A 12571-nucleotide genomic window follows, 5' to 3' on the forward strand; every position below is an offset into this window, starting at 1 on the left:
GAATTGAAATTCAGTTTCTGCTTCCTGTTCAGGCATTCCGCTGTTTGGCAGATCTGGCTGGTTAAGCAGACACACTGCCGCTTACCCCGTTCACTCAGGTCCCCAGATGCTGTTATCCTCACCACAACATTATCAGCTCGCACTTCCCGCGACTTGCGACTCGAAAATCTGGGTCACTGTAATCCTATCTTGCAGCAAACAAGGCTCGGCCCCACAATGGAGCTCACTTGCAGGAAGAATACCCTGATAGCATCAAGTCATTCAGCCTTGCTCAGCTTCTTTCAAAAGTCTTGAGAAGCTATTTAGCCTAATTTCAAATGAGATCCAAATCCTTTCTTTGAAAAGAAGAAGGTTAGTGCGAGTACAGCAAGAGAAATGTGAAAATGCATGGGGAAAGACGGGTCAGTTCAGAAAACTACAACCCAGCAACATCTGTAACGGCAGAGTATTCGAAACCTATATGAAATAATGATTTGTTGGGACAGGTTGGGAGTGATTCTCAGCTTAAGTGAAACCTGTCTATACTACTACCCACGGTGAAGAGATAACATCCTGGTATTGGCTAGAATGTTGTTCATATAAGATCTGTGGGTAGTTTGGGACATAGTAAAAGGAGTTGGCCATTCGGCCCCTCAAGATTTCTCTGCCATTCAGTCAGACCAAAGCTGATCTTCTACATCAAAGCCATTTTCTCGCACTATCCCTAATATTCCTTTATCCCTTGATATCTTTAATATCTAGAAATATAGGTTAGGTTGATTGGCCGTGGCAGGATAAATACGTGATCGGGTCTGGGTGGATTGTGGTCAGTGCAGACTTGATGGGCTGAATGGCCTTCTCCTGGATAATAGGGATTCTATGATTCAATCAATCTCTGTCTTGAATATATTCAATGACTGAGCCTTCACAGCCCTCCAAAGATACATCAGACACTGAGTGAAGAAATTCCTCCTCAAATCTTAAATGGCCGGCCTCTTACTCTGAGATGGTGTCCCCTGGACGGTGTAGTGGCACAGTGGTCAGCACTGCCGCCTCACAATGCCAGGAAGCTGGATTCAGTCCCGGCCTTGGACCACTGTCTGTGTGGAATTTACTCCTTCTCCCCGTGTCTGCGTAGGTTTCCACCAGGTGCTCCAGTTTCCTCCCACAAACCAAAAATGTGCAGGTTAGGTGGATTGGCCATGCTAAATTGCCCTTAGAATCCAAAGATGTGTAGGTAAGGTGGATTGGTAAATATGCAGGGTTATGGGGATAGGGGTGGGCCCGGGTAAGATGCACTTTCAGAGTCGGTGCAGGCTTGATGGGCCGAACAGCCTCCTCCTGCACTATTGGGGTCCTATCGACCCCCCCCCCAGCCAATTATTAAGTGATCACTGAGACCAGTTGAACTTTCTGCACATGTTCAGATCTGTACTAATTCAGGACTGATAGTAAAAAGACAATACATCAATATTTTACAAGGGTGAGATATCAATTAATACTTCAACAATCCTTATTAAAGAATGCAAACAATGCAACGGTGAAGGATTCTCACCCTTAAAGCCCTCTTCATCCACGATGATGGTGTAATCTTCAGGCGTCTCTGTTAGGCTGAAGAACTTGCACCTTGTTAAACAAAAAAAAGTTAAAAGAACACCATTAGTTTGGGATAGATCAACAGTGGTCTTTATAAGATTGGTAAGCTCTCAATCATAAATCTAGACTGAGCATCACGTTAAAATTAATAAGAGAAAATGCTGGAAAGCACCTGGCAAGTCAGACAGCAACTACAGAGGCAGAAACAAGTCAATGATCTTGCGCCTGGGTTTTAAGTTGCTGTATAAAATCTAGTTTGGAATGACATGCACTTTCCGTTGGTAAAAACTCTCTTCAAACTGTACTCCCATTAAAGTAACTGTGGTCAGATGACAGCTTTACTGTAATGTATTATTTATATTGAGCAGAATGGTGCTTAGAAAATGCCAGTGTACTCATACTTGTCAAAACTTACCTGGTATTCTTGGAGAAACAAAGAAGCCATATCCTGAACTGAAATTAAAAAGGGCCAATTTTAACTCTGTCCCTCCACTCCCACCCAGATCTGGGTGGGTAATGGGTTAAAATCGGTCAGTGCGGGCACTTGCTTTTTGTGAATTGCAGTCGAATCAAACGCAGCTTTAATAGGAATGTTTCAGCAAACAATGGAAGTCATAGAATCCTACAGTGCAGGAGACTTCCATTCGGCCCATTAAGTCCGCACTGACCCAAACCCACCCAGGCCCTATCCCCATAACCCCATGCTTTTACCCTAGCTAGTTCTCCCTGACACTAAGGAGCAATTTAGCATGGCCAATCTACCTAACATGCTCATCTTTGGAGTGTGGGAGAAAACCACAGCACCCAAAGAAAACCCGTACAGATACGGGGAGAGTGTGCAAACTCCACATAGACAGTAACCCAAGCTGGGAATTGAACCTGGGTCTCTGGCAATGTAAGGCAACAATGCTAACCCTGTACCACCGTGTCAAAGCCCTCTGCCTTCGGCAAGTTAAGCCCCCATGAATATTCAGAATTTGGGGCCCAATGGTATAATATTTGAGCCACAATGCTACTTTGACCCTGCACCACGAGAGATGCTCACAGTGCTAACCCTACCTAGGGTCTTTGCTGTACCAGTGGTATAGGACCTGCAAGAGCCCCTGATCAGCAAAAACATTTCATGATTTGTAAGTTTTCTTGTGGGCCTGGGGAGTTGAAGTGTTCCTCCAGTTCTCATAAGGAATCCCAGGGCGTTATAAGACCATAAGACATAGGAGCAGAATGAAGCCACTTGGCCCATCAAGTTTGTTCCGCCATTCAATCATGGCTGATATTTTTTTCATCCCCATTCTCCTGCCTTTTCCTCATAACCCCTGATCCCCTTATCAGTCAAGAACCTATCTACCTCAGTCTTAAAGACACTCAATGGCCTGGCCTCCACAGCCTATAGGGCAAAGAGTTCCACAGATTCACCACTCTCTGGCTGAAGAAATTCCTCCTCAACTCTGTTTTAAAGGATCATCCCCTTTAGCCTGAGGTTGTGCCCTCTGGTTCTAGTTTTTCCTACTTGTGGAAGCATCCTCTCTTCTTTCACTCTATCCAGGCCTCACAGTATCCTGTAAGTTTCAATAAGATGCCCCCTCATTCTTCTAAACTCCAACGAGTGCAGACCCAGAGTCCTCAACCGTTCCTCATACAACAAGCTGTTCATTCCAGGGATCACACTTGTGAACATCCCTTGGACACTTTCCAAGATCAGCACATCCTTCCTTAAGGTATGTGGCCCAAAAATGCTCACAATATTCCAAATAGGATCTGACCAGAGCCTTATACAGCCTCAAAAGTACATCCCTGCTCTTGTATTCTAGCCCTCTTGACATGAATGCTAACATTGCATTTGCCTTCCTAAACTGCCAACTGAACCTGCACGTTAACCTTAAGAGACTCTTGAACAATGACTCCCAAGTCCACTGGCCAGGTTTCCCTTCCTCTTCATGCAACTGTCATGCACTCAGGCCACTGCCATCATTTACCAAGTTTTCATTGTTTTGTTTTAATTCATTCATGAGACATGGGCATCACTGGCTGGCCAGCATTTATTGCCCACCCCTAGTTGCCCTTGAGCAGGTGGTGGTGAGCTGCCTTTTTGAATCGCTTCAGTTCACGTTCTGTGGGTTAACCCACAATGCTGTTAGGAAGGGAATTCCAGAATTTTGATCCAGCGACTATGAAGGAACGGTGATACATTTCTAAGTCAGGATGGCGAGAGGCTTGGAGGTGACTTGCAGGTGGTGATGTTCCCATTTATCTGCTGCCCTTGTCCTTCTAGATGGAAGGTGCTGTCTAAGGATCTTCAGTGAATCGCTGCAGTGCACCTTGTAGATAGTACACACTGCTGCTACTGACAGTCAGTGGTAGAGGGATTGCATTTTTGTAAATGTGCTGCCAATCAAGTGAGCTGCTTTGTCCTGGATGGTGTCAAGCTTCATGAGTGCTGCAATCATCCAGGCAAGTGGGGAGTATTCCATCACACTCTGGATTTGTGCCTTGTAGATGGTGGATAGGCTCTGGAGAGTCAGGAGGTGAGTAAAACGCTGCAGTGTTCCTAGCCTCTGACTTGCTCTTGTAGTCACTGTGTTTATGTGGTGAGTCCAGTTGAGTTTCTGGTCAACAGTAACCCAAGGATGTTGACGGTGGGGGTTCAGTGATGGGTACACCATTGACGTCAAGGGGTGGAGGTTAGAGTGTGTCTTATCAGTGATGGTCATTGCCTGGCATTTGTGTGGTGCAAATGTTATTTGCCACTTGTCAGCCCAAGCCTGGATATTGTCCAAATCTTGTTACATTTGAACATGTATTGCTTCAGCGTCTGAGTGGCCGTGAATGGTGTGGAACATTGTGCAATTATTGATGAACGTCCCCATTTCTGATCTTGTGACGGAGGGAAGATCATTGATTAAGCAGCTGAAGATTGCTGGGCCTAGGACACTATTCAGTGTCACCTGTGATGATCAGTAACCACATGAATTCCCATTCCCCAATGCTTGCTGTTTGTGTAAATGGTGTGTGTGGGTTCTACATCATTCACCATCTAATCCTTACCCAAATGCAAGTCACATACTTGATTTTTTCCTTCTAAATCTTTCACTGGAATTCTAGAAACGCTAGAATGGTTGAATTTAAGCTGGTGCAATGAGATTATAAAGTGTTGAAAATGTAGTTTTCTCTGTTAATGAATGAGAACAAAGCCCAGGCTCAGATGCTTATAACACAACGTCGAGTGTCTGTAGCATTGCTGGACACTAGGTGCCACAGCACTGTATTATTATTATAAGCTATGCCCTGAGACTGGCTCAGTATCCATTGCACATCTTGCTTTATAAGTGCAAATTGGAAGTGCCTGTGGTATTGGCAGACTGTGCAATGTTGTGTTTAAGATGCTGAACAAAGTGCCAATGTAAACAGAGTCCCATAATATGTTCAGATTGAAGAATGAAGCATTTGAAGATTGTTTCAAATGCTGAGTACCCACTTGATGGGAGGTAGAGTCTTCCTACTGGCCCAGAGAGGCACCCCAGCCGCCCAGGCCTAGTTGTGCTTGTGTTTGGTGGATGTGGCCAGTAACAAGAACTGCTTGCACGTTCACTGTGGCCCCACTCATTGGGAGGAACTTGCACCAGGAATCAAATGGTTAGCACTGCTGCCTCACAGCACCAGGGACCCGGGTTCAATTCCAGGATTGGGAGTCTGTCTGTGTGGAGCTTGCACGTTCTCCCCATGTCTGTGTGTTTCCTCTGGGTGCTCCAGTTCCCTCCTACACTCCAAAGATGTCCATGTTAGGTGGACTGGCCATGCTAAATTGCCCCTTAGTTTCCAAAGATGTACAGGTTAGATGGATTAGCCATGGGAAATGTGTGGCTTCACAGAGATAGGGTGGAGGGGAGGTGCAAACTCATTGGGCCAAGTGGCCTTTTCTGCACTGTAGGGATTCAGTGATTCTAAGTATAGCTATTGCCTGGTCCTGGGCTTTGGGACAACAGAACAAGAGAAGAACATCTTCAGGGCCTAATCTTGTGATAGATAAGAAAAAGCCCTTTGGGTTTGCTGCCCGTTCTCCTCTGGGAACTTCAGCTATGAAGCTCAGAGCTAGGCATGTCACTGATTAGTTGGAGTGCCAAGGTGCCCTTGAATGGCCATGAGGAACTTGGGGAAAGAAAGGCTGGGAATTCCTCATTCAACCTCACTCTCATGCCAGAGGCAGGGAGGGAATAGGCACAGGTGAAAATGGGAATTGTGATGGGCACCTTCAGAAACTGCTGGATGCAGAGGCGGACTGGGCTGCCTCAGTAACTGGTATTTTTGTCCAAGGTTTTTTAAAAAAACAAACAGTGCTCCTGCCCCCACCCCTCAACTTCCCACACACATTCCCCGGCTCTATCCAGGTCACCTCACGCGCTCTATCCAACCCATGGCCTCTCAGACCCACCATGTCAACTAATGATCCCCTATCTATTTCCTATGGCAATTTATAACCCCATACCAATCTATGCCCTTCTTTGGCCCTTTATGCCAACCTATGCCCCTCCCACTACCCTTTATCCTAATATCCTCCTTGCCAATTCACCCTATTTCCATCAGGGGCAGACCTCAGCAACCACGCTAAGATTAAATAATTTTTAATATGCAGACTTTTTCTTTCAAAAAACATGAATACATATTCATACTAATTTATTCAATGTATTTGTATTCCTTCATCTTCACAAGCCCTTACAAGAAAAAAACATTTCAGCCAAGTACTTAACCCGTTATAAAGAATAAACATTGGAATTCACAGTCCTATTTCAAAGAATCTATGACTACTTGTAGCTTTCTATCAAACTGTGAAATGGCAGGCACTGTGCTACGATAAAGGAAGAATGTGAAACCAGTCACACAGCACAAGTCGGGTAACAATAATTGTCAGTCTTATGTCAGCACACAGAGTAAAACAGCAAGCAATGACATTTTTTAAAAACATGCCACAGATTTTTTTTTCCCAAAGATTCAAAGGGCAGGAGTTTTACATTCCTTGACAGCTTAAGATCGCTTTTGACAGTTGCTTTTAACAGCTCCCTTGACATTTCCGATAAGATTGTGCATAAGTGCACAAACCTATGAACAATCCCAAAGTGCACCATATTTCTCCCAAAGAGCAACTGATCTCCCTCAAAAAAAAGTGTCCCAGGACCATTTAAAAAGCATTACCCACCTCCTCAAATGACACTGCAAAGTTTAGACCTGCTCATACCAGGATTAATCTGTACATATTGTATTTCCCAATCCTGGCTAAAGTTTTATATGAGCAGTTGCCACCGCAAAACATGCAGGTGCAAATCCCAACCTGGCCTCCATCCTGCCCTCTGTGAAAATTGTATGTGTCATGCTCAGAGACAGGACTTCCTGATTTTGGCCACTTCTACCATTTTAGCAACAATGTGGAAGCTCTCCACCATTGCAGAAATCCAGACCTGGGGGGGGGGGTGTACCCAGTGACCTGAATATTCAAGGCAATTAAAATTTGATGCACCTTATACAATCTTACCCTCAAAGATCTATTTTCATGGAACAGCTGGGGAAGAGAATCTGCCTCACCCAGCTAAGGAAGATGTCCTTGTTTATCAGCCATTTGATGTGAGCCATAAACATACAGCAAGTAAGCATCCCCTTTTATTGATATGCTCAGTCAGACTGGACATCACTACGCTTCAGAACAAGATACCTTCCCTTCTCACTCCAACACAGGGCGGCACGGTGATACAGGGTCGGCATGGTGGCACAGTGGTTAGCACTGCTATCTCACAGTGCTAGGGACTTGGGTTCAATTCCCAGCTTGGGTCACTGTCTGTGTAGAGTCCGCACATTCTCTCCGTATCTACGTGGATTTCCACCGGGTTCTCCGGTTTCCTCCTCCTGTCCAAAGATGCGCAGATTAGGTTGATTCACCGTGCTAAACTGCCCCATAATGTCAGGGAGACTAGCAGGGTAAATACATGGCATTAGGGGGATAGGGCTTGGGTGGATTGTGGTTGGTGCAGACTCAATGGGCCAAATGGCCTCATTCTGCACTGTAGGGATTCTATGATTATTAAGGATTCTATGAAAAAGGTGTGTTACTCATAATCATTCCCACACTGCAACCATTTCTAGCCTGCCAGATTAGTTCAGATTTAAGCTGATCAGCCAGTGATTAGAAATCAAAAGATTTTTTATAAAAAAAAGAGCTGATTCAACAGTCTGTCCAGGTCCAAGCATTTCTCAGCAGTCACTCAATCGCAGCTCTGCATTAGTGTGAGAGACTGAACAACTAACTGTGCACATTCCAAAGAAATTACAGTGCAAATCGCAAAGAAGATTCAAACATCTGCCTGTTGTTCAAGGCAGATAGTAAATCTGTCATTTAAGGGAAAGAATCAAAACTGAATAAACTCCACCACAGACCAGCTCTTTGGGGGGTCTCCACATCTAGGTTGTCTACCAAGAAGAGGGGCTGTAGCAACAAAACATTTCACTAGTCAGCTGGGTTCTCTTGTGGATGAGAAAATGTTGGCTCCAGGGTTTCTGACAGTGCTGGATCACTGGCGTATTATTGCAAAGTGCACAAGTTACCGCAGAACAGGCACCCTTTAATAGTGTTCAACCACTTTGTGTGAAGCGTCAACCAACACAGGGGAGCATTGAACCGCTTAAGCAGGCTGACTTTCACAGAGTAGAACAGAAAAATGTTCCAAAATAAGAGTGTTGAACTGTTGAATGCAAAGAGAGCATGTGCTGATGAAATAGCTGCAGTGGAACCAGGGCCAGTGTTTTCTTCCCCCAGCTTCACAATGAATAGCACTTGTGGAATTTGCTGAAGAAACAAAACATCTGACCCCAGATACAGGGTTCCAAATTCAATTTGCAGAATTTCAAACTATAAAGACTAACAGCTGAAAGGAACCAGTGGCTTGGAGCAAAAACGCCACATGATAGAATTAGAAATTAAGCAAGTATTTAATGTAACTTAAAGATTGACATTTATTGGGGTAGTTTGACAAAAGTCTGGAAGCGAAACATCCTTCGTGAGCATGTTCATTGCAGTAAAAATATTCTGGCAATGCACTAACTTTATTTGAATAGTTGCACTCATTATAACCCATTAGCCACTGATCATATAAACTGGTGGCTCAGTGATTTGTAGCTTTAAATACTAAAAAAATGCATTCAGAGCAGAAAAATAGCAAGCTCTATGCCCAAAGGAACATTTTAGACTCCACACTCCTTATTTCACCATTCCTAATTATATTGCTCAACTTGCTGGCACTGCTGCCTTACAACACCAGGGACCCGGGTTTGATTCCTGGCTTGGATTACTGTCTGTGGGGAGTCTGCACATTCTCCGCATGTTTGCATGGGTTTCCTCTGGGTGCGCCAGTTTCCTCCCACAGCCCAAAACACCTGTTGGTTAGGTGCATTGGTCATGCTAAATTCCCCCTCAGTGTAGCCGAACAGACGCCGGAGTGTGGTGACTAGGGGATTTTCACAGTAACTTCATTGCAGTGTTGATGGAAGCCTACTCATGACACTATGAGATAAACTTGCTATTTGTGCACTGCAATTCTTTCTATCTGCTCTATGTCAACACATTGGGAAAGTGACTATACCATTATTTTACCCTTCCAAACTCAGCATTACTAGTTCATCTTTAAAATGACAACCTTTTCCAAATCTGCAATTTATAAGAAGTTGTACTGGCTGAAAGTATGAGACATGAAGTACGATGACTTTCATAATAGAATCATACAATGCAGAAAAGGCCATTTGGCCCATCGAGTCTGCCCTGACACACGAGAAACACCTGACCTCCTAATCCCATTTAGCGGCACTTGGCCTTGGATGTTACGTCAAGTCAAGTCAAGTGCTCATCCAGGTACTTTCTAAAGAATAAGAGGCAACCTGCCCCGTCCACCCACCCAACACTCTCTGGATAAAACTTTTTCCTCACGTCGCCCCCAAATCTCCTGCCCCCCACTTTGAATTTGTGCCCTGTTTTAGAGTGTGAGTATGTGAGGAAACTGTGTTTAGCAAAACGATGAGAAGATTGCATTCAGAAGGAATATTCCTTTCAATATCCTTATACCTAAAGTATGCAGATTGTAAAGTGGAGCTTTTCCATTCATCTGATACCGTTGCCTCGGAAAAGCAGCCAGCATAATTAAGGACCCCACGCACCCCAGACATACTCTCTTTCACCTCCTTCTGTTGGGAAAAAGTGATCCAAGTTTGAGGTCACATACCAACCGACTCAAGAACAGTTTCTTCCCTGCTATCAGACTTCTGAATGGACCTATCTTACATTAAGTTAATCTTTCTCTACACCCTAGCTTTGACCGTAACACTACATTCTGCACTCTCTCATTTCCTTCTCTATGCTTTGTCTGTATAGTACTTTTCACTGTATGTTAATACATTTGAATAATAAATCAAATCAAAATCAAATCAAATACTATTTTAACGTAAGCAGATTTTGTTGGCAAAGTTTTGTTCATTTAATAAAATATAGACTAAAAGTTAAAGTAAGATGCTACGGTTCAATTAATTCCTGCTCTGTGCCTGGCACAAATTCATTTCCCAATGATTGATCAATGCAGTAATAGCAAGTTTTAAAGTGGATTATTTTCCACTTAGGTGATAATATAACTACCATTATCCATATCCAAAATGTTGTTTATTGTCACCAGATGATGGTGTCAGGATGCCACCTACTTTAGGGGTAAACTGTCGTATGAATCAATGAAGACTCGTTGATTTGAAGGTTTCATTAAAAACATGGCCAAAATTTTTAGGATGGAGGGAACTCGGCCAGAGAGTGAGTGGAGAACACATTCTCACCAACTCCAGCAGGCCCAGTGCCATTTCACTCTCTAACAAACATTGGTTGACAGAAGGCGGGACGTCCATCCATCGATCGTGGAGACCCACAAGGTGGCACAGTGGTTAGCACTACTGCCTCACAGCGCCAGAGACCCAGGTTTGATTCCCAGCTTGGGTCACTGTCTGTATGGAGACTGCATGTTTTCCCTGTGTTTGCATGGGCTTCCTCCCACAGTCTGAAAGACGTGCGGGTTAGGTGCATTGAACATGCTAAATTCTCCCTCGGTGTACCCGAACAGGCCCAATTCCATGAAAACATAATTTTCATGAAATGGACCAACTTCCAGATGACTGGTGATTCACAACACCTCAGAGGAATCAAGAATCATGGTCTGGGTTTTGAAACCTGTTAAAAATGTTTATAAAGTATTACCTATGCCATCTTCATGCCCCCATCCTTTCTCCATCTACAAGGAGACAAAGAGCCAACAAGCCATATAACAACAATGGCAAGCTTTGCAAAGCTCATTAAAAAAAACTATTCAAAAATCAGCTTTGAAAAAACCTACTGCTTTCATAACCTTATGGAAGTGTCATACACTGTGCTTCATAGTTTCAATAATGGAAGGTTTACCACATTTCACACCTCTTAATTTTGTCCAAATTCAATATATTGACATTGAAAAACACAGCAACAAAATAATATCTTATAACCTCACAGAGATGTCAATCAAACCATTCACTCCACTTCAGCCTATGTAAAAAGACTCCTGCTGAGCTAATCCATTAGGGAATCTTGGGTCTTAACTAAGTATTCATAATGAGACAATCTGAGTATTGTAGTAACAGAAACAAAATGACCAGATATCAGTTTCTCATTATGAAAGCTTTGATGAAACTTCCAGCCTCAAGGTTCCCACCTCATTAGCAAAACTCCAGCCTAACCCTCTGCGCAGGCATGCTCAACCATTCAACTTCCTTCAGCACCTTGTTGATTGGTCATCTCAGTGTGTACACACTCACTAGTTTTCTTGCTTGCCTACACAATCATAACCAAGGCATCTCCCATCTCCTGGAATGGCTTCTCTGCTCACGTTCACACTGTTAGATCTGCAGTCATAGAATCCCTACAGCGCAGGAGGCTATTTGGCCCATCAAGTCTGCACTGATTCTCTCTGACAGTGTACCTTACCTAGGCCCTTTTCCCCCAACCTATCCCTGTTACCCCATATATTTACTATATCTAATTCATCTAACCTAAAAATCTTGGGACACTAGGGGCAAGTTAGCAGAGACAATCTGTCCAACCTGCACATCTTTGGACCGTGGGAAAAAACCGGAGCGCCTGGAGGAAAGCCACGCAGACATGGGGAGAACTCCACACAGTCACCCAAGTCCAGAATTGAACCCGGGTCCCTGGCGCAGCGAGGCAGCAGTGCTGACCACTGTATCACCTTGTCACCCTAATCCTCTAAGGTTTACCCTTGGCTCTCTCCCCTTCCTTATCTACACGAAGCCTCTTGCCTCAGGATAAGCGGAATGTTGAGGTGATGCCACAATTAGATCAGCCATGACCTTACTGGATGGTGGGGCTGGCTTGAGGGGCCAAATGGTCCCACCTACTCTGAATTAATATATTTGTATGCCTGTAATAATAGCCAAAGGCTTGGGGTCAGCTGTCACACGTAGATTGGCCACACCCAGCTTTCCCTTTCTGCCATCTCGTGATCACTGCATTGCCCCGTGCTGTCAACCTGCTTCTTCAACATCCAGTCTTGAGTGAGACAAAATTTCCTCCAGCTCAACATTGGGAAGACACAATGCACAGACTCCACTATCTTGGCACTGTCCATCCCCCAGTTAAATCAGACAGTTCACAACCTCGAAATTTTATACGGTCATACAGCAATACAGCACGGAAACATGCCCTTCGGCCCAGCTGGTCAATGCTGACCATGGTGCCCTTCCAGCTAGTCCCACTGCCTGCATTTGGCCCACGTCCCTCTAATCCTTTCCTAAGAAATTTATTTAGCCAAATGTTTTTAAAATATTGCTATTGCATCTGCCTCAACCACTTCCTTTGGCAGCAAATTCCATCTATTTGTGTGAAGAAGTTGCCCCTCAGGTCCCTTTTAAATCTTTTCCCGCTGGCCTTAAACCTACG

The 12571-nt window shown here is 44.2% G+C and overlaps 1 protein-coding gene across 2 annotated transcripts in view; it reads right to left on the bottom strand.

The window, feature by feature from the left end:
• The window catches only part of LOC145357334 (cytosolic arginine sensor for mTORC1 subunit 2), a 228527-nt gene that overhangs the window by 143727 nt on the left and 72229 nt on the right, over positions 1-12571 (bottom strand). For both annotated transcript variants that reach the window (XR_013889285.1, XM_080210588.1), the window contains exon 2: positions 1535-1605. Coding sequence is in view for 1 of the 2 variants with exons in the window: in XM_080210588.1 (XP_080066714.1) it covers positions 1535-1605 (71 nt within the window). In the remaining variant the exon portion in view is untranslated. The remainder of the gene's footprint in view (positions 1-1534; positions 1606-12571) is intronic.

Source organism: Carcharhinus amblyrhynchos, chromosome 23 (assembly GCF_965287045.1).
Source record: "Carcharhinus amblyrhynchos chromosome 23, sCarAmb.v2.hapA, whole genome shotgun sequence".
Taxonomy (NCBI): domain Eukaryota; kingdom Metazoa; phylum Chordata; class Chondrichthyes; order Carcharhiniformes; family Carcharhinidae; genus Carcharhinus; species Carcharhinus amblyrhynchos.